The sequence below is a fragment of the Neolamprologus multifasciatus genome, chromosome 4 (assembly GCF_963576455.1).
Source record: "Neolamprologus multifasciatus chromosome 4, fNeoMul1.2, whole genome shotgun sequence".
Lineage (NCBI taxonomy): Eukaryota > Metazoa > Chordata > Actinopteri > Cichliformes > Cichlidae > Neolamprologus > Neolamprologus multifasciatus.
The window spans coordinates 16,166,918-16,185,735 of record NC_140442.1 but is presented as its reverse complement, the minus strand read 5'-3'; the positions used below and the strand labels follow the sequence as shown (position 1 = coordinate 16,185,735).

At 41.4% G+C, this 18,818-nt stretch overlaps 2 protein-coding genes across 2 annotated transcripts; both read right to left on the bottom strand.

Annotated features, from left to right (window-relative positions):
* Positions 1–1,663: 1,663 nt before the first annotated feature.
* Positions 1,664–11,000, bottom strand: LOC146520138 (meteorin-like protein). The gene is made up of 4 exons (XM_085156659.1): positions 8,346–11,000; positions 7,488–7,900; positions 5,760–5,819; positions 1,664–5,013 (listed from the first exon to the last, which is right to left on the bottom strand). Exons 1-4 carry the CDS (start codon positions 8,543–8,545, stop codon positions 4,685–4,687), a joined length of 1,002 nt encoding a protein of 333 aa, XP_085012785.1. The 5' UTR covers positions 8,546–11,000; the 3' UTR covers positions 1,664–4,684.
* Positions 11,001–11,115: 115 nt separating this feature from the next.
* On the bottom strand, positions 11,116–13,932 carry cbx8a (chromobox homolog 8a (Pc class homolog, Drosophila)). The gene is made up of 5 exons (XM_085156650.1): positions 13,695–13,932; positions 13,519–13,562; positions 13,014–13,079; positions 12,535–12,601; positions 11,116–12,086 (listed from the first exon to the last, which is right to left on the bottom strand). The coding sequence occupies exons 1-5, from the start codon at positions 13,761–13,763 to the stop codon at positions 11,286–11,288; spliced, it is 1,047 nt and encodes a 348-aa protein (XP_085012776.1). The 5' UTR covers positions 13,764–13,932; the 3' UTR covers positions 11,116–11,285.
* Between the last annotated feature and the right edge of the window lie 4,886 nt (positions 13,933–18,818).

Genomic DNA, 18,818 nt, shown 5'->3' with positions numbered 1-18,818 from the left:
CCGCACTGTAAGCCGCATGGGCCCCGTGGTGACATGTGATACCTTAACATGAAAAAAAAAAGACTTTGGTCATTGCAAAGTCACATGCTTTAACGTGGGGATGAATTCTTCAGAATAAATATCAGAGTTTTAAATCGGGGATGATTGTCAAGTAATGACAAATCAGAGAAACGTGACAAAAACTCATAACCGCAGTAGTATGTATGGTAGTGTGGTGCCAAAATATTTTTTTAAAAAACGTGGTTGTGATGCACGCGAAAGCCATTAAGAATTAATTAACAATAGCAGAAAATTATACAACTTGTTTGGATCAGTCCGGGTCACTGCTCACCCGGATTGTGACTACTGTCTGATTTCAGTTCAGTTCACCAACCAGCACAGAGTTTTCCGGAGTGATCTGCCGCCATCTTGTGCCTGTCACGCAAAGGCTTTGTTCAGCAGTTCTCCTTCACCGATCAGTTTCATTATTAGACTCATAATGGCACGACTGCCTGTCTGGGTGTGGGGGATTAATGTGAATGAATGGTAGTCAAGGCCGTTGTAATTCTCCCAGCTAAAACCTTGTAAAAGAGCTCATAACTCTCTTAGCACCACCCCACCTTGATTATATTAGAAGGGCTGTTGATGGTCATTCCTGCTTGAGGAGCAATCATTTTACGGGAACTGTAGACCCTGTTTGTCACAGCAATGACTGATAGTGACTATATGATCCCAATAGATTACAGCAAGCACGCAATCATTCCTGTGTGCCCTGAGCTGAAAACTTGTCAAACTCTGTAAAAGGTACTTTTACAGAGATGTGGTTATCTGCTGTTAAAGAACAACTAGTGCCATAAATAGTTTCTATGTATAAACTGTGATGTACTGCTGTGGGGACAATGACCATTTTTCAATCAGTTACTAGACTAAATTATCTTTAATTAATTATTCTGTGGGGTTTATTCTTGTAAACCTGCCCTTTCACTTTTGCTACTATCCTTCTACCACAATTCATCCTCACAAATCATCACCATCCTACCTGCACTCTTTTCTTCTGTCTTTGCTTTGGATGGTTGATTCCAGGTATTTAAACTCATTTACCTTCACTGTCTCCCTTTCACACACACACACACACACACACACACACACACACACACACACACGCGTATTCTTTCCGTCTCACTTTTGCTGACATGCAGGCTGACACCTATCCTATAAATACAAATAGTTCTAATAATTGTAATAAACTATAAGAAACCTTAAGAAACTGCAAACTACTCAGCATTACTGTTTGAGTTGCTTTTCCTGTTGCCATGTGCACAATAGCTTCAGTTCTCCTCTGTGACACAGGAACCTTTTCATCTTAATGAATGAGCTGTGCCGTGTCATGAAATTTAAGTGAACTTAAGTGATCCAAGGTAAACACTGTGCTCTGAGAAGACACGTAAGAAATTTGACCTTCAGGGGGGAAAAAAACAGACAAGTCTGAGCTTTTCATTTTCAGGTAATACATCATCTCTGCATTCAGTGCCCTTACACCCTGCTTTGTCCTAATCTTCCCCTGTCATGAAAAAAAGGTAATAAAGAAACCTAATCAGCAAATACATTAAACATTTACCTTAGCGAGTGCTCTCTCGCAATGTCAGGGCATGTTGTAAATATGCCTTCTTGCCGACATATTTATAGGGAAAAAAAAAAAAGCCAAACAAGTAACACTGGTAGTTTTATGACTAACACTAAATGTGATGACAGAGACTGGGCAAAACAACTTTTCTTTCCTATACAATAAAATTAGACATATTTCACATTAGTAAAGGTGTGTATGTTTGTGTAAAGTTTTTGCATTCTCTCACTGGCAGTGTTGGAGACAAAACAGTACAACGCTTCACACTGCAGTAGGTTTAATTTAAAATCAGAGTTACAGCTGATGATGGAACTCAGTTCACCAGCCTCTTCTTCAAATACAAAGAAAAACATGTTGTTTATCTGGAGATTAGGTTGGGATTTGTGTGTTAGACTGTATCTGCAATTTTATTTCAGCTTCAAATTACCAAGAGCGCAATAGAAAGTAACGTTCAACCAGATGCTGGAATGATGGCAATAAGGCACAACTTTATAAAAGCTCTCAGACTGACTGCCCTTTGTATTTTTTTATTAAAGCTTTGGTCAGAATTTGATTATTTCAAACACAAATGATGCCCATTGCACTAAATTGCGATCTTTTCAGAGCGAAGAAACATCTCTGCTTCAGCTTTGTGTTGCTGCTACCCATGTCTCAGGTCTCTATAGCGGGAGCGGTGAATGCCTGCTCGGCATTGGAGGGTATCATGCTGTTTCCATATTGTACCCCTGGGCCTCCCCACAGCAGTGGCCCACATGGGAAAGCAGACCAGGCAGCGGGATAAACCAATTACCCCCCAGTCTGGGTGGACTCCTGCCGGCACACCATGCAGCAGCTCCGGGCCGAGCCCTCCTAGGCTCGATCCCCATGAGAGCCTGCTGGAATTCCCAGAGATGAGAATAGTATGGTCTCAAAGGCCTGTAGAGAGACTATATTTTGCTTGGAAATTTGACATGGTGGCCTCCTGGGACAAAGCTGAAGGAGGAGACTTCAAACTGTGCTTCCGTAGGATTAAAAAAAAAATTTGTGGAAGCCTTCATTTTTGTGGACCATTCATCAACATTAGGCACTTTTAGACCTTTATCCACTTCTTATACACACAGATATCTCTGCAGAGACACATGTGAAGAAAATGGGCTTTTTTCTAAAACTCTGACCTCCAGAAATATTACCCATCTACTAGAACTATAATAAAATATGCATATAATAAATGATATTTTCTACAGGTAATTACAAATTAACTTTTACTAAATGAGCACATTTTGGGTCTATATGCTGCTGTGCCTTGGCAGAAGCAAATATGAATACTAACAGGAATGATGGAGAAAAATCTAAACTAGAATATGAAACTGAGCCTAAATGCGCAAGAAGAGAAAATATTTATGGAGTTAAAGAAAACAGAGGGCTCTCCTCTCCTCTGACTTCTTGCATTCATGAGCCCTGATGGTTTCTAGATGACAGCAGCCGTGACAATGGTCATTATGTCTGCCAGAGGCCTAGTCGCCGCAGGGCCATTGTGTGTGCCCCATTCACCACACAGTCATTTACACTTTCATTGGCAGCTATTTAGTCCTCATAAAACGTTCAACACACCAATTTGTGAGCCCTTCTCAGCCAAGGAGAAGTGTGGAATAGGCTCAGAAAGCAGTTGCTTTAAAAGTCAATTAATTGTTCCGTTCTCCTGGGAGGGGCTGAAGGGGAGGATCCCCGGGCTTCAGGGGGCCTCACATCTGTCTATTCATCTTCTTGGGCCATGATGCACAGGCCACACGGCTCAAAAGAAACGCCCGATTCAGTCTGCTCAGAGTTGTGGCCAGCTAAGATTCTGTAATTCACTTTGAGGAAGGGTTATCCTATTATCATAAGAATCTGATTCCTGGGCGAAAAGATGTATTAAAAAGTGAAAGAAAACAAAAATGAGCTTGAAGGGAATGTTGGCACTAAATCCTCTTCTGTGCAGACAGATATAAAAAAAAAAACACAAAAAAAAAAACCACCACAGATTATGCTGCATGCGATGAGAAAGTGGGTGGGAAGTAATTTAAGCTGTCATAAAGGCACCTTTTAAGAGGCCAAAGCATATTCTGTCTAAACAGAGGGCCTCATGAAATATCTGTTTTATTCATTGATCATGAGCTCATTGCACTTCTCAACACTTCATCAGACACAGTTATGAGCTGACCACAACATCTGTGCAAACTGTTTAAAAGAGTGTGTAAAAAACCCCATCTGTGGATTGATTGTGTAAATAATGAAATGTTGATTTATCTGTTACAAAAAACATTCTTCTGAATAACATTATTTATGTTATATATTTTAAAATGGCAAAATGAGTACAACAGAGCGACGGAGACGTGTAGACATATTTGATTTATTTAAAGCTCAGCAATCCGGAGTCTCAGTTGTTTCTAGATTTCATCCACTCTCCAACCGAAAAAAAGAAAGGAAATAAAGTAAAAATATCTACCGCAAACATCTCCAGCTGCAAGAAAAAAGATCGTTGCACTGCGATCCTGAATCAGAAAGAAAAGAACTGCCTCGTGCAGGATCCAACAGACAGGAGTAAACACAAAACAGATGATTTCACAATGCTGTAAGTGATAAAATGTCGTATATATGTACACTCCTATTCAGTAAAACAAACTGGCAATAATAAATGGCTGTGCTTCAATCCACCCTCCTGCCTCAGTTCATAGGGCAATTGTCACAGAGAGGCAGCAAAATGAACAACAGTTAATGCAGGGAGAGGCACAAAAAGAGAGCAGCAACCCAACCCCTCCTTATTCTCCCAGGACTGAGGGCATTGATGGAAGAGAGACAAAGGCCGGCCCTCTCTGAGCTGCAGTGCAGGAGGCCCTGCTGGTTAACTCTATTCTCCTCCTCCAAATTAGTTATTATCACCAGCATTTCAGCGGCTTTTCCCTGCTGGTGCCACCTTGGTGGAACGTGACAGCAAGGATCTGAAGTGCACCAGTGCAGAGGTGGTTAGACTTCTCAGCTCAGTATTGCTAAGATGACTCGCGCACGCACACACACACACACACACACACACACACACACACATACACACACACACACACCTCCTCAGTCTAAAGGAAAGTCGCAGGAATTCTGGCGTGCCGTTCGGGCATTGTGGTAGACAGACAGGAAGTCTTTGTATCGCGGGGCACACCCTAACCAAGCTTCCCCAAAGTGTTCCGACCCAGTGAAAAGAAACTCTCCGTCTCCGGGCTTGACGTGGCACTGCAGGAGTGTGTGGATGTGTCCACGCCAGGACTGACATGACACCAGTGGATCCAGATGTTGCTCAAACACTCCACTGCGCTGCCAGTACACCCTCAGTGCTGATACCTCCACTGAGGACATTTGACGTCGAGAGTCGTGGGTGACCTTTTTGATGTAGCCTCGAACAACTGAAAAAGACAGGGAAGCAGAACCACGTGTTTACGCCGCATCCAGTGGATGTTTCAGATAAAGTGGTCACTTAATTAGGGGCAAAAGCTGGCTTGATGGGGGCTAAACAAAGGTTAAGTATAACAAGACAGAGGACTATTTTTGAACTGGGACATATGAAGAACTACTCAAGAAGAGTTTAGTCTCCCTTTAAAATGAACAAACAAAAGCACAGACAAAAATGTCACAGCCTCACTCAGCAGATCATCAACATCTGTTTGAGTTTGTCTGCACTGCTGTTGTCCCATTATGGAGCCTAACATGAGATGGGTTTTGAAGTGTTGCCAGGTGGAGAGTGCATTCAGCTGTAATTCAATTAAATTTTGTTTATATAGAGCCAAATCACAACAACAACAGTCACATAAAGGCATTTTATATTGTAAGATAATGACCCTATAATAATAGAGAGAAAAAGCTCAGCAATTCCCTAGAAAGCATTGGTGACAATAGGAAGGAAAAACTCCCTTTTAACAGGAAGAAACTTCCAGCAGAACCAGGTTCAGGGAAAGGCAGCCATCTGCCTTGACCAGTTCAGGATGAGGGGAGGGAGTCAGGAGAAAGGAGATCTTTTAGACGGTGGCGTGATGTACAAGATTATATTTCAAGGAAAATCTCACTGTTGCTGAGTCATTAAGAAAAGCCGGAGGGAACAAGAACAATAGCAAGAGACGTGTCATCTTGTCATCTTGCTGAGTAAGATACCCACCAAAGTCGCTGCTACAGATAGCCATGAGAAGTTCTGTGTCATTGCAGGGTCGACAGGATGCTGTGGGTGGAGAAAATCATTTCACAAAATTAGAAATTTGTTCTTTGCTGGGCAGCTTTGTGACTATCACAGCTGAAGACCTGCATTGAGTAATCTTCCGCTTGTTCTGCTATGTTGTTTCTCGCCTTACCCACTTCTCTCTGTCCTCGCTCGGCCTGCTTAGCTCTCTTTTCTCTCCTAACCGTCATGATTCAAAGCTCTATAGCTGACAGTGACTGACAGAAAGGTGTCATTTCTCCTCCCCAACGCTTCACTGACCTAAAATCTGACCCACATACCGGCTCCATTCATCCCCCTTCTCACATCACACACTGAAGAAACCATGGCTTGGCCAGAGGAATGCTGCTTCTAGCTTCTGCCCATCGCACCACCTCCAGATCAAAAACCCACGCTAGTCTCGACCCCACGTTTGACTCCTTTTGTATCTACCTAATTGAATGACCCCCGTGCCAATGCAGGAGCCTGCAGGAGTCAAACACTCCAGCAGACTGGCAATACAGAAAAGATAAACCTGCAGCTGTCTATTATAGTCATAGAATGACATCATCACACTGAAACCAGCCCGCACACATGGATAAATGCTAATAAACAGACAAGCACAATGATAAGGCATTTGTGGAATCTGCAAAGTATTTGCAGTCTCAATTCAGGCCCTTGGCCCGGTGCCCTCCAGCCACTATGCAGTCTGCTCTGTCCCATCTGCTTTGTCCCTTGATGGAAACCAGACAACTAGACTGACCAGCAGCTGCATGCTGCAGTCCACAAAGCAAGACTATAATTCAATAACCACGTTTTTTTTTTCACATTGGGAATTATGACTGGTAGGCAAGTCTCTCTCGAAGATCCAAATCTGCCGTTTGAAGTCACTATAGCAGTACATACCTCTGAAACCATGAGAAAAGTTTTAGTGCCACTTTTAAATGGACACCCTTTATAACGAGTATAGCTTTTGAATATTTAAGCTACTGACTAAAGCTCATAAATGATTTGGTAACCATAAGAACAAAGTAGGAAATGTGATATGATCCAGTCAGTCAAAGCAGCTTTTCAGAACAAGACAACTTAAAAAGTCGATGGTTATAAATGAACCGTGAGGAGGGGTGAAAAGTAAATGACTCCATACATAACTGCTGTGCCTAAGCAAAGCAAACCCCCACAAGAAATGAGTGTGGCCTAATTTCTGATCTATCGCCGAAAAGAAGAACCTTCTGTCTTACTTATCTAATGGCTCACATAAAATAATTGCGGAAAATAGAAATACAAAAATAAATGATAATAGTGAGATGAAATATTAATGTAATTTCAGCTCATTAGTAAAATGGATATCACATCAAATGTTATATGTTATATCATATATATATATATATATATATATATATATATATATATTTTTTTTTTTTAATGTTACATAAGGTCAAAAAATATTTATTTACTCATTTATTGCTAATACTTATATTATTACAAATTATTAAATGCAAACGTTTAATAATAAAGCAGAGCCTTTACGTTAATACTGCGGGACTGACTGAAATGATTTTGCTTTAGCAAATAAGAAATATTAATACGTTCATAACGTACACCTTTGTAAATGTTGCTTTATCAGAATGGGACCTGAAGCCAAATTTTGATTTAGGTTCAATCTCCTCGAACCAAAAGATTACTACTCACTCTCCAGCCCGCTGGGGCCGAGGTTTGGCGCAGCAGCACTCCTGTTGGTGAGCAGCTCGTATTTGAAGCCCACCGTGCGTCTGTTCCGCGGTCCATCACTCTGAGGGCTGGCCTGGAGGTAGATTACGGGCTTGTGAGGTCCGTCTGCCCGGAAGCAGAACACCTGATACTCCGGCCGCCCGCTGTCCGTCACCAGCAGCTCCAGCTGCCCGGCACGCTCAATGAACACGCTGGCTCCGCCGAAGGAGGGAGACGGTTTGATGCAGATGGAGGTGTGCCGGGCGGAGGACAGATTGGGCTCGAGGACCACTCTGAGGGCCTGACCCGGGTAGACCCACCTCACCGAGCCCTTTGTACAGCGTAATCGCACCTGGAGTACAATCCTGGAATCCACGCCAGCTGCAAAACCGCTGGATTCGGAGGGAAATGCCAAATCAAATACTGCCTGGCACTGCATGGATGTCATCACTACTAATAAAAACTAAATGGTTCGATCCTTAATAAATTATTCAACCATATTAATCTAACAAAAAACTCAAATGGACCAGATTCCAACTTATTTGTTTATCCCTTCTGCATTAAATTGAAAAAGTCTGTTCATAAATGCCGACAATCAGATCCGCAGATTTAAATATGAATTATTCATTAATGTTCTTTCATCTACCAAGCCTCCTATTTTAATCCTCTTAACGGATTGTAAATGTTCTACAGAGCGAACGGTTTGAAAAAATATAAGTTACATAAGACAAGTATCAAAGCTTCTCCCCAATCTTTACCCGAGGAGCAACAGTGCACTCGGTGTTTTCAAAAAATCGTTTAAAGAAAAAAAATTCCATCTGAAATCAGAGTTCTTATCTTCCAGTCCAGTTACACAAATCAGCTGCACAGCGGAGAGCCAGAAAACACGTCAAAATAATCAGATTTGGCAACATCTCACCCACACAAAGATAAAAACCCCAGAGAGGCTGGTAGCAGTGCATGGCTGGAGAGTTTGTCAGTGAATAAAGAGAGTGAGGGCTTTCTGCTGCTGCACTCTGGGGACTGGGGCGGGGGGGCATCGCTCCTGTGCTCTCTCTCTCTCTCTCTACACAGCACTTAGCACACTCTCCCCTCTCTTTGTTAACCTCTAATTAGGAGCGATCCAGTTGTTGGGTATTGCCAGCTCTTTGTCTTTGCTCTATATAGACACAATCGGTTTGAGGGCCCTCAGCCATCTGTTAACATCTTTGCGCTTTTCGGCACTGTAATTCATTCACTCCTCAAGTGTTCAGGGTGTATTGTTTAAGTTTTACTGGAGTTCTTAAGTTGTATTTTGTATCTGACAGCCTGTAGTTCAATTCAAAAATGTTGCTTGCCATAAAATTGCTTTCATTTTCAAAAAAAGTTACAGTTCCTGGGAGGGGAAAAGCGTCTGCTTTCAAATCCCCGACTGCGTTAAGAGAAGCCTGATCTCTGTATTGACATTCTTTTAAAGGCAGGCCATCTACAAACAGAAAGAGCAGGCAAAGGAGGAGGGAAACATGCAATGCATCCGAACTTGAGCTTCATCTAGTGGCGGGATGATGCACCGCAATGTCTCCCCACATCTGGAAAGCAAAGTAAAGCCTGCTGCGGGCTTCTTCTGCAAAAGAGAGCGAGTGCAGGAGCAGGCTGTTCCCCTCCTGCCTCTAATTCTGCAGCTGGGTACAGTGTGGAGTGAGTCACTTAGTTGTCATAAAAAATTCATCCACTGAGGAGCTCTTCTGAATTTTTAACCTGCGGGGTCTTTGTGTTTAAGTAGGTTGGCATCCCTTTAAGGTCCCGCTAGTAGCGACATCTCGTGGACGTGTGCGGAACGTAACAGTGCGGACTGATCCGAGAGCTTGCGCTTCGTCAGTGTTTGTCGAAAACGCCCTGACAGGAGGGGATTTTGACAATGAGTAGAAAGCAGTCACAGGGACAGTCCCCCCATCAGATGTCGCCTCAGCTGCTAGAGAAGCGGGATCAAATCATACCCGACATTACAAGTGTGAAAATAGGCTTGGTAGTTTTTAGTCACTGTTTACTATACGCTTTTTTAAAATTGTGAAGTTCTTTTTCTGTTATTTTAAATACGATTATAGAAGTGTTCGCCGCACTTCCGTTTCCCATTTAGATATGACCTTGTTTGCAGCTTCAGTTCAACATTAGAAAACGTTAAAGAGGTTAAAAATAAACAAACAAGTTAAAAAATAAAAAAAAAAGCCAAGAGTCAATTTCCAGGATCGGCTCACAGAGAGACAAAGCTAAAAAATAAAAATAAAAAAAAATAAAAAAAATGAATGGAGGCTTTGTGTGTGAAGCGTGACCTCTTACAGTGCAGACTGGATCCGGAGGCCAAATGAACCAAGGTGCTGCATATCATTAATAATAATATAAAAACTATAATATCTACATGATCAATCCATCGCTTTAAATTCGTGCATTTTGTATTTTTTTATTTAACTTTTGATTAAATGTATTCATCGCTCGTGTTCATTCGGGTCACGGGGTCACGGTGTCTGTGGTCATGTCTGCAGGCTTTATGTCCAAACCACAAATCACTCAAACTAATTACAGATGTGTGTCATTTACTGCGTTTTATTTCTTTATTTATTTTGACTAAATAAATTCAAACTGTTAACGCTAACACTCACTGACTGACTGGCAGTGGCGTTAAGGCCTCTCTGTGTCCATAACGTAAACGCGATCTCATCTACGGAGATAATGAATTACAAAAAAGAAAGAAGAAGATTCAAAGATTATAACTTCGATTTTTTAAAAAATTTATTTTATTTTATTGGTCTTAGGTTTTAAAGCTCCACAGTTCATTTTTTACTCTCGAGTTAAAACCCTTTTCTATTTTTTTTTCTATTGAATTAAATGTAAAAACTAATAATGAAGTCCACAATTTCTTCGGCGTGACCTCAGGCCTTCACAGTATGAAGTGAAGTTCTTGGGAACGTAAGCTCCACCGTTTGGCTGCCTTGACAAAATTTCCAATCAAAATGTTTATTTTAAAACGATAATCAGATTTTATCTGCTAACAACATTTTCCATGCCCATACAGGTCAGTGCTTACAAAGACTTTGTCAGCTTTCACATGTTTAATGATCTTAAACGTTTTAAGATCAGGACTTGAGGCAAAATATAAAGTCGCGATAAACAATTTTCTGGAGACACTTCTAAATATGAATCTGTGCATTTCCTCTTTGTCAGGAATGATAAAACATTACACATTATATTTACATTATTTTTGGATAATAATACACTCCCACGAATTAATATGGGCAAATTAATAATAATTAAAAAAAAACAATTACAATAACCTCTGACCTTAATTAAAATCGCGGTGTTTTGTTGAACGCAGGATGGTGCAAAGCTAAAGCTAGAAATTGGGCTGAATCACGCACAAAACTTCATCACAATTCAACCAAAACCACCTGTCAGCCAGCGGGAAATCGTATTTGGCATCGCTGTCAAAGAATGTTCCAGCTGAATGAATTTTAGCCAGCAAAGACCGCGATCAGATAACTCTGTTTATACTTGCAGAGTTTGTGTAAACAGTGCAAAAACAAATATTGAGAGCGGGTGGACAGTCAAAGAGCAACAACAGCAACAACAACACTCCTTAAACTTCAGTTTGATTTTAATTTCATCAGCAGCGTATTAAATATCGGTATGTACACGTTTGAAAGTTACATAGAAAAAATATAGTATTACAGTAGGCCTGTTTGTTAGTAGCTTGTTACACAATTACATCCTTGGCAGGTTTAGCCTCCTCTGAACTACATGAAATACTCATCTTTTATCTTTGAAGAAGCCTTTGTCCGTGCTGCTCTCTCTGACGGTGACTGTCAGGAAGTTCAAGGTGACATCGGTTACGGTCACAGTGTCCAGGTGAGCGAAACAGGGGGTCCAGGATGAGGATGGGTGCTCGGAGGATTCGTGGATGGAATCGGTGTGTGAAGGTGAAGCTTGTTCCCGGGGCAGAGAGTTCTCGTTCGCTGCAGGCCGCTTCATGCTCAAACAGTGAATCCTGTGCCTCCCCCGCTCGCTTTTGCGCAAATCCGAAGCTAATGCGCACGGGTAAGAGAAGCCCGCGCCCCCCAAATGTCTCTGCTCGCTGTGTGATTTGGGTGTTATCGTGGTTTCCTCCTGAAACCTCTTGGTCAGCTGCATGAGGCAGTGATCTGACGTCTCCCCGTGATGATGCGGGCGTCGGCTGTGGTGAGACGTGGGCTCCTTCGTGAACTTGCTACGTTTGGCGTCCGGCTCTGCTGAGCTGCTGCCGTCGTCTTTATCATAATGCATGTGCATTTTGGGTTTGCGTCCTCTCTTTTTGGGGAACTGCCGGGACTCTTGGACCGTCAGAGCAGCTGCTGGAGTTGTTCTGGGCCTTCTCTCCGACTCTGGTGGGCGAATGTGAACACTTTCCCCTCTGTTGACCGCGCTGGGCGGGAAGATTGTGGGAACCACGGTGCGCAAACCCTCCCTGGCCCTCGGTGTTATGATAGGCTCGGGGATGGGGTAGGAAACCTGGATCCCTCTGGGAGCCTCTCTTCTAAATTCATACGTCTTTTCTTTGGCTTTGGCTTTGGCCTGAGGAAGCAAAAAAAGAGAAGAAGAAAACCCAATTACATTTGTGACGAAAAGTTTCCCAGAAATGAAAATCTTAAGTCTCTTGAGCAAATGTAAAGTTTTAGAGGCCTTGACCTAAAGTTTCTGTGATTTAAAGAGAACGAAAGGCTGTAAGAATGAAAATACTGTTAATATTTACATGTAAAGTCCTGTAAAGTTCTTTGTTCAACATTACACGACCAGAAACCCTTGAGAAAAGAGATCTTTGGATCTCTTTTTTTAAACTTACAATTGTTTTCAAATGAAATAAAACCACAGCACAGTAGCATCAAAGTTTATAGGAGTGCACATATCACTGAAATGGTTCAGCCTGTGTACACATGAAGCCACGCCTCGGAAAGACAAGCGAATTAAACGGAATACCCAGAAATAAATATATATATTTTTAAAAAAAAAATAAAACACTCACCTTTAAAAGAAATGTCTCAGGCTTGGGTCCCCTCTTTTTCGGCCCGAACATCTCCCTTTCTCGCTCCCTGAAGAATTTTTAAAAATCGTTAAAAGAGTCCGCACGACACAATAACCAATTATTTTTCATTAAGTCAATGATTAATTGGAACATCTCATTTTACTGGACTATGGGCTGAAATTTAACCAGCTTCCATTAGCTTTCACTTGTAAGCTAAATACAAATCGAATAAAGCAAAATATATATGCATCTGTTTGGGATTTATTTATTTATTTTAAATCGGCGACATCACATCTTGCAGCTACTTAAAGTGGCTTTGCTGACACTTTCCTGTCAGGAATGGGGATGTGGGGCTCATAGATTTAAACCCAGACTAAATGTTTTATTTAAAGTGACACTTTTGCAAAATGCGCGGTGCCAACTCGATTCTGCAGGGAGAGGGAGAGAGAGGCCTACTTGTTTCACTGTCAAACCCTCACCTCTCTTCGAAGGCAGAGAAGAGACGTGCATCCAGAATGTTTTCCTCCGGCTCCCAAGTGCTGTACCTACGTCACAACAACCGAGAGGAGAGGTGTTTGGCGACACACAGACACACACTGAGAAACGGTCATTTGTCAATGCGCAAAAACACGCGCTCCTGACACTTTTATCAAAGCAATCTCGCTTTGCTCGCTCTGCAATTACAGACTACGTAGCAGGACAGTGACGCATGGTGAACTCAGCCATTGCTAAAGCTAGTGTAGACTTCAACACATCCCAACGGGCTGAAAGCGAGATGTGTTCAAACACCTGCCAGGTGCGCACAAGCCAGCAGGCGCACGGCACACGGCACCGCCGTACACCGAATGCGTGAAATGCATTTTATTAAAAAAAAAAAAAAAAACACATCCACAAAGCTGAGTAACGCCACACTGTGTGATGGTGCAGTTGTGCGAGCGGCCAGGATGGAGCGCTGTCCTTCACAGCTTCGATTATTATACTCACTTCTGAGACCAGCCCTTCCATTTCACGAGATATTCCCAACGACCCTGCAAAAACAGACCCACAACAGAGTCAGGTTATCAAATGTCTACATGTCGACACTGCAAGCGCACATGTTTGCGTTAGAGACGCAGAGACACAGCCTGCGAGTGGAGGGAGAGAAAAAAAACAGCGAATACCCGTCTGATTCGCCGTTTAATGATGGACTCGGCTGCAAAGACGCTCTCACCGACAGCCGAGAGCTCCATGGTTCACCATGTACCTCGTTTATTTCTGTGTTTTTTATTATTTTTGGCTTCCCCTCGTCCTCTTCGGGTTGTTTAATTCCGCACATCCCATAATACGCAATCTGGGGAGGACGTCATCACGTCTTTTTCTGTTGCCAGGCGCCGCGGTCGGTAGGACGGATCGTGGCGGAGCGCATTGGCTCAGTTGTTGCTACGTGCTCCGGATTTCTGAGTGAAGGGGCGGAGTCTTGTGCTCTGGCTGCTGTACAGGAATGTCTGGCACAGTGGACTAAGCAAAGTCAGAGGCTCTCGGAGCGGGTCTACTGACCCTCCCAAAGGTCCCTGAGGGGGGTACAAAGAGCCCTCCCCTACACGGCGAAAAGAAAACGCTGAATTTCACTAGAATAAAAAAGAAACGCAAACAAAGATGGAAGACAGTAACTCCTTTATTTAATGAAAGATTGTATACTTAAAAAGCTCAAATAAAGGTGTCAAAAATCCACTAAATATAAGTCTATAAAAAGCAGAAGCATGAAGTATTCAGCGCTAAAATAACAGGCTAATAATTATTATGATAATAATGACATGCAGATGCAAATGTATTAAATGAAACCGTATCAAGCTTGAACTGAGTCACCCCGGGTTACTGTTTTCACTGATCTACAGATCTAAATTTTTTTTTAAATGACCTGTTTATTATAAAAACACAGTTTAATGTTAAATGTAAGGAGTGTCGTGTTCACACGCCGAGTCTCTAAAGAAGGTTGTTCCCACTTGTTCCCATTGCTCCGTCCTTGAAACACTTTCACTGTCTGTGTCCATAATTCAGCCAGCATGGCTCAGATTACATAATTAGGATAATAGAAATATTATTTCAAAATACGAATTTTAAAATTGTCTGCTTTTAGCGGCAATTCCGGGACCTACCCGCGTAAACCTTTATGGCAGAAGAGAAATCTCTGGCACATAAAATGCAAAACAAAGTCGGTTTCTTTTAATTTGCTATTTCAATGGCAACAGTTATGGAAACGATTGTTACAAGAAGATCTAAAGAGTATGAAGAGCAAATTTACGCTTTAATTTTAAGTTCTGCAAATCAACGCACAAGCAGCACAGCATCCTGTCAGAGTTTATCCTGGGAAGATATGAGAGGAAACGACATGTCAGGAACTTTGAAAGTTTGAGGATAAAAAACTGTCAAAGTGAAATTTCCAAACAAAATTGTTAAATTTAAACGATAATCAGATTTTATCTGCTAACAACATTTGCCATGCCCATACAGGTCAGTGCTTACAAAGACTTTATGTCAGATTTCACATGTTTAAATAAGCGTTTTAAGATCAGGACTTGACGCAAAATATAAAGTCACGAAAAACAATTTTCTGGAGACACTTCTAAATATGAATCTGCATTTCCTCTTTGTCAGGAATGATAAAACATTACACATTTTATTTACAGTATTTTTTGATAATAATACACTCCCACCAATTAGTATAGAATAGAATAGAATCGAATAATCCTTTAATTGTTCCACAAGGGGAAATTTGGTTGTAACAGCAGCCAGAAAGACACATATACAAACAAACAGGACACAGAACAGAAACATACACAATGTTTTTCTTACATATTTACATTAAGGACAATGGTTACTATAAACAGACTGTATGGACAAACTAATTAAAAAAACAATTACATTAACCTCTGATCTTAATTAAAATCGCGGTGTTTTGTTGAACGCAGGATGGTGCAAAGCTAAAGCTAGAAATTGGGCTGAATCACGCACAAAACTTCATCACAATTCAACCAAAACCACCTGTCAGCCAGCGGGAAATCGTATTTGGCATCGCTGTCAAAGAACGCTGCTCGCTGTGGGATTTGGGTGTTATCGTGGTTTCCTCCTGAAACCTCTTGGTCAGCTGCATGAGGCAGTGATCTGCCGTCGTCTTTATCATAATGCTAAATCATAATAATCTCTTTTTGGGGAACTGCTGGGACTCTTGGACCGTCAGAGCAGCTGCTGGAGTTGTTCTGGGCCTTGACCTAAAGTTTCTGTGATTTAAAGAGAATGCAAGGCTGTAAGAATGAAAATACTGTTAATATTCACATGTAAAGTCCTGTAAAGTTCTTTGTCCAACATTACATGGCCAGAAACCCTTGAGAAAAGAGATCTTTGGATCTCTTTTTTTAAACTTACAATTGTTTTCAAATGAAATAAAACCACAGCACAGTGGCATCAAAGTTTATAGGAGTGCACATATCACTGAAATGGTTCAGCCTGTGTACACATGAAGCCACGCCTCGGAAAGACAAGCGAATAAAACGGAATACCCAGAAATAAATACAAACACTCACCTTTAAAAGAAATGTCTCAGGCTTGGGTCCCCTCTTTTCCGGCCCGAACATCTCCCTTTCTCGCTCCCTGAAGAATTTTTAAAAATCGCTAAAAGAGTCCGCACGACACAATAACCAATTATTTTTCATTAAGTCAATGATTAAATTGGAACATCTCATTTTACTGGACTATGGGCTGAAATTTAACCAGCTTCCATCAGCTTTCACTTGTAAGCTAAATACAAATCGAATAAAGCAAAAATATATATGCATCTGTTTGGGATTTATTTATTTATTTTAAATGGGCGACATCACAAGCAGCACAGCATCCTATCGGAGTTTATCCTTTGAAGATATGAGAGAAAACAACATCTCAGGAACTTTGAAACTTTGAGTTGCTATAGGGTTATTTAAAATAATGCACACAAACTCTTACATACTCTGTCTATAAAAACAATAACAATAATATTAATAATAACATATTTTTTAAATGGCTTCCTTTCTTCTTGGACAGATCAGCCATTTATTTATTCATTTATTTAATTTTAAATAATTACTTAATGAGAACATAAAATCATTTTCAGTTATTAAAGAAATTACCAGAAAAAAATGCAGAAAATGTTGGCTTCATCATCATCATCATTATTATTATTATTATTATTATTATTATTATTATTATTATTATTATTATTATTATTATTATTATTACATTTTCTGGAATATCTTTGATATTTTTTAATGTAACATTTATTCTGAGGATTGATTACTGGGGCAGTGCTGTGCCTTCCAGTTGTATTTTCTGTGGGGATCAGGTATGTTCGTTAAAATAATGCATGAAAATAAAATTAGATAAAATAATAATATTAATAATAATGCATTTGGGCTTCTCTTGAATGAGTGGGTTTTTATTCTTAAACAGTCCTTATCACAGTGAATTGTTAGGCCATCCACGCGTGTCTTTCTGCTGTCAGTCAGAAAGGTTTCCAGATTTGAAATGTATTCCGCGCAGTTTATTTCACGTTGCTCTGAACAGCAAAATCACGAGCACGGTGCTTGAAATGCGCAATTTTCGTTCCAAGATTCTGCGACTTTTTCCTCCTAAAGTTTATCTATTAACATGACAAACAGTCAAAGCTGCACAACCTGCCCAGAGTGTATCAGCTGAATAAATAAAGCAAGTCTCTGCACGGGTTATTTGACATTAAACCTTCATGCTGATGTTGCGTTTGGCTGTGCGCGCTGCTGATTTGTTTTGATTGATAGTTGTTGGTCCATTGGCAATTTGTTTTGTCTTAAAGACTCTGCTTCTTTCACAGATGGATTGATCATGTAATTTTAAGATGATTAAAAATATTATCTGTATAGGCAAAATCTCTCTATATATATCTATATATGTATATGTATGTGTATTTGTGTATATATTTCGCCCCTGATCTCTGATCTTGAATCTTCACATGAGCACCTCAAACAACACCTCTCGTGGAAACAGGAGGACAGAGGCGGACAGATGCTGAATTGAATTGAATTTATGTGAATCACTTAAACGTTTAATCTCATGTTTGGGACCTACTGAATGAAATCACCCCCCCCCCCCCCCCCTCTTAAAAAAAAGAAATCAGGAAGGAGGCTCTCAGTCTGCTCTGAGGAGAGGTGCAGCACCAATTTGTCCGTCTTTACTCTCGATCGTCTGAGAGATCGTGGATGATTGGCTGATAAACTTGTGCTGCTGTCTGTTTTTTCTCTTCTTCTTTTTTTAAATTTCCCAGCAGTGGAGCAGACAAAGGCGGGAGCGCAGCGGACAAAAGATGCGTTGTGGCTGCCGTCGAAATATGAACCACCATTTTGATAGTCATAGCCTGTAGACCGACATTTCCTGTCGGTACTAGAATGGCTGTACAGCCTTACACGGCTTCTGCAGAGGCAGAGAGCGGACTGGTGCGTGCTGACAGGAGGCAGCCGCACATACAGACACGTTGCTGCTTCTGCGGCTCTCCATATTTGGCTGCGAGTCGGTGAAAAGTGGGTCTGCAGGAGCCGCAATGGCGACAGCCGTACATGAATAAACAGAGCTGACTCTGTGAGAACATTATTGGCTCTCTGGTTTCTGGGCAACTGCTGCGCACAGCTCGCTGCTCGCTGTCCTACTTACCGGGCGACATTTTCTGCTCAAGGTGGCTGCTCAGATGTTTTAAAAAAACAACAACAACAAAAACCCACAAGCGAGAAGATGTGAAGCCGTGTGGCTTTGACCTGCAGCCTGAATCAGACTTGAGCGCATGATTTGAATTAGAAAGCATTATCTACAACAGCCCGACAAACGCAACCGCAGCTCCACGTCTAATTTCTCACCAGAACCTCTTTCAGGTTTTTTTTTAAGGTGGTGGTGGTGGGGGGGTATTTGTGTTTTAATTGCTCTTTTGAAAGGAATGAGCCCCATTTAAAAAAAATAAAAAAAAGATGCTTAAGGAAAAATTTAAAAAGGGAGAAAATGAATTCTATTTTGAATCCCTTCACATTTCTGTCGTTTCTGGGGTGTCGCAGGCCTCCAGCGGTCCACGCGCAGGGATTTAAATTAGAGAAGTGATCCCTGCTGCTCGCGCACTCCTGCGAGGCTGCACTGCTGAGATGAAACCGACACTGTGTGCAGGCTGCTGCTGGGTACGATGATAAAGGGGGTATGTGAAACATCACACTTGGTCTATAAATATGTTCCCCTGTTAAAACATGTTTCAGTTTCCTATAGCT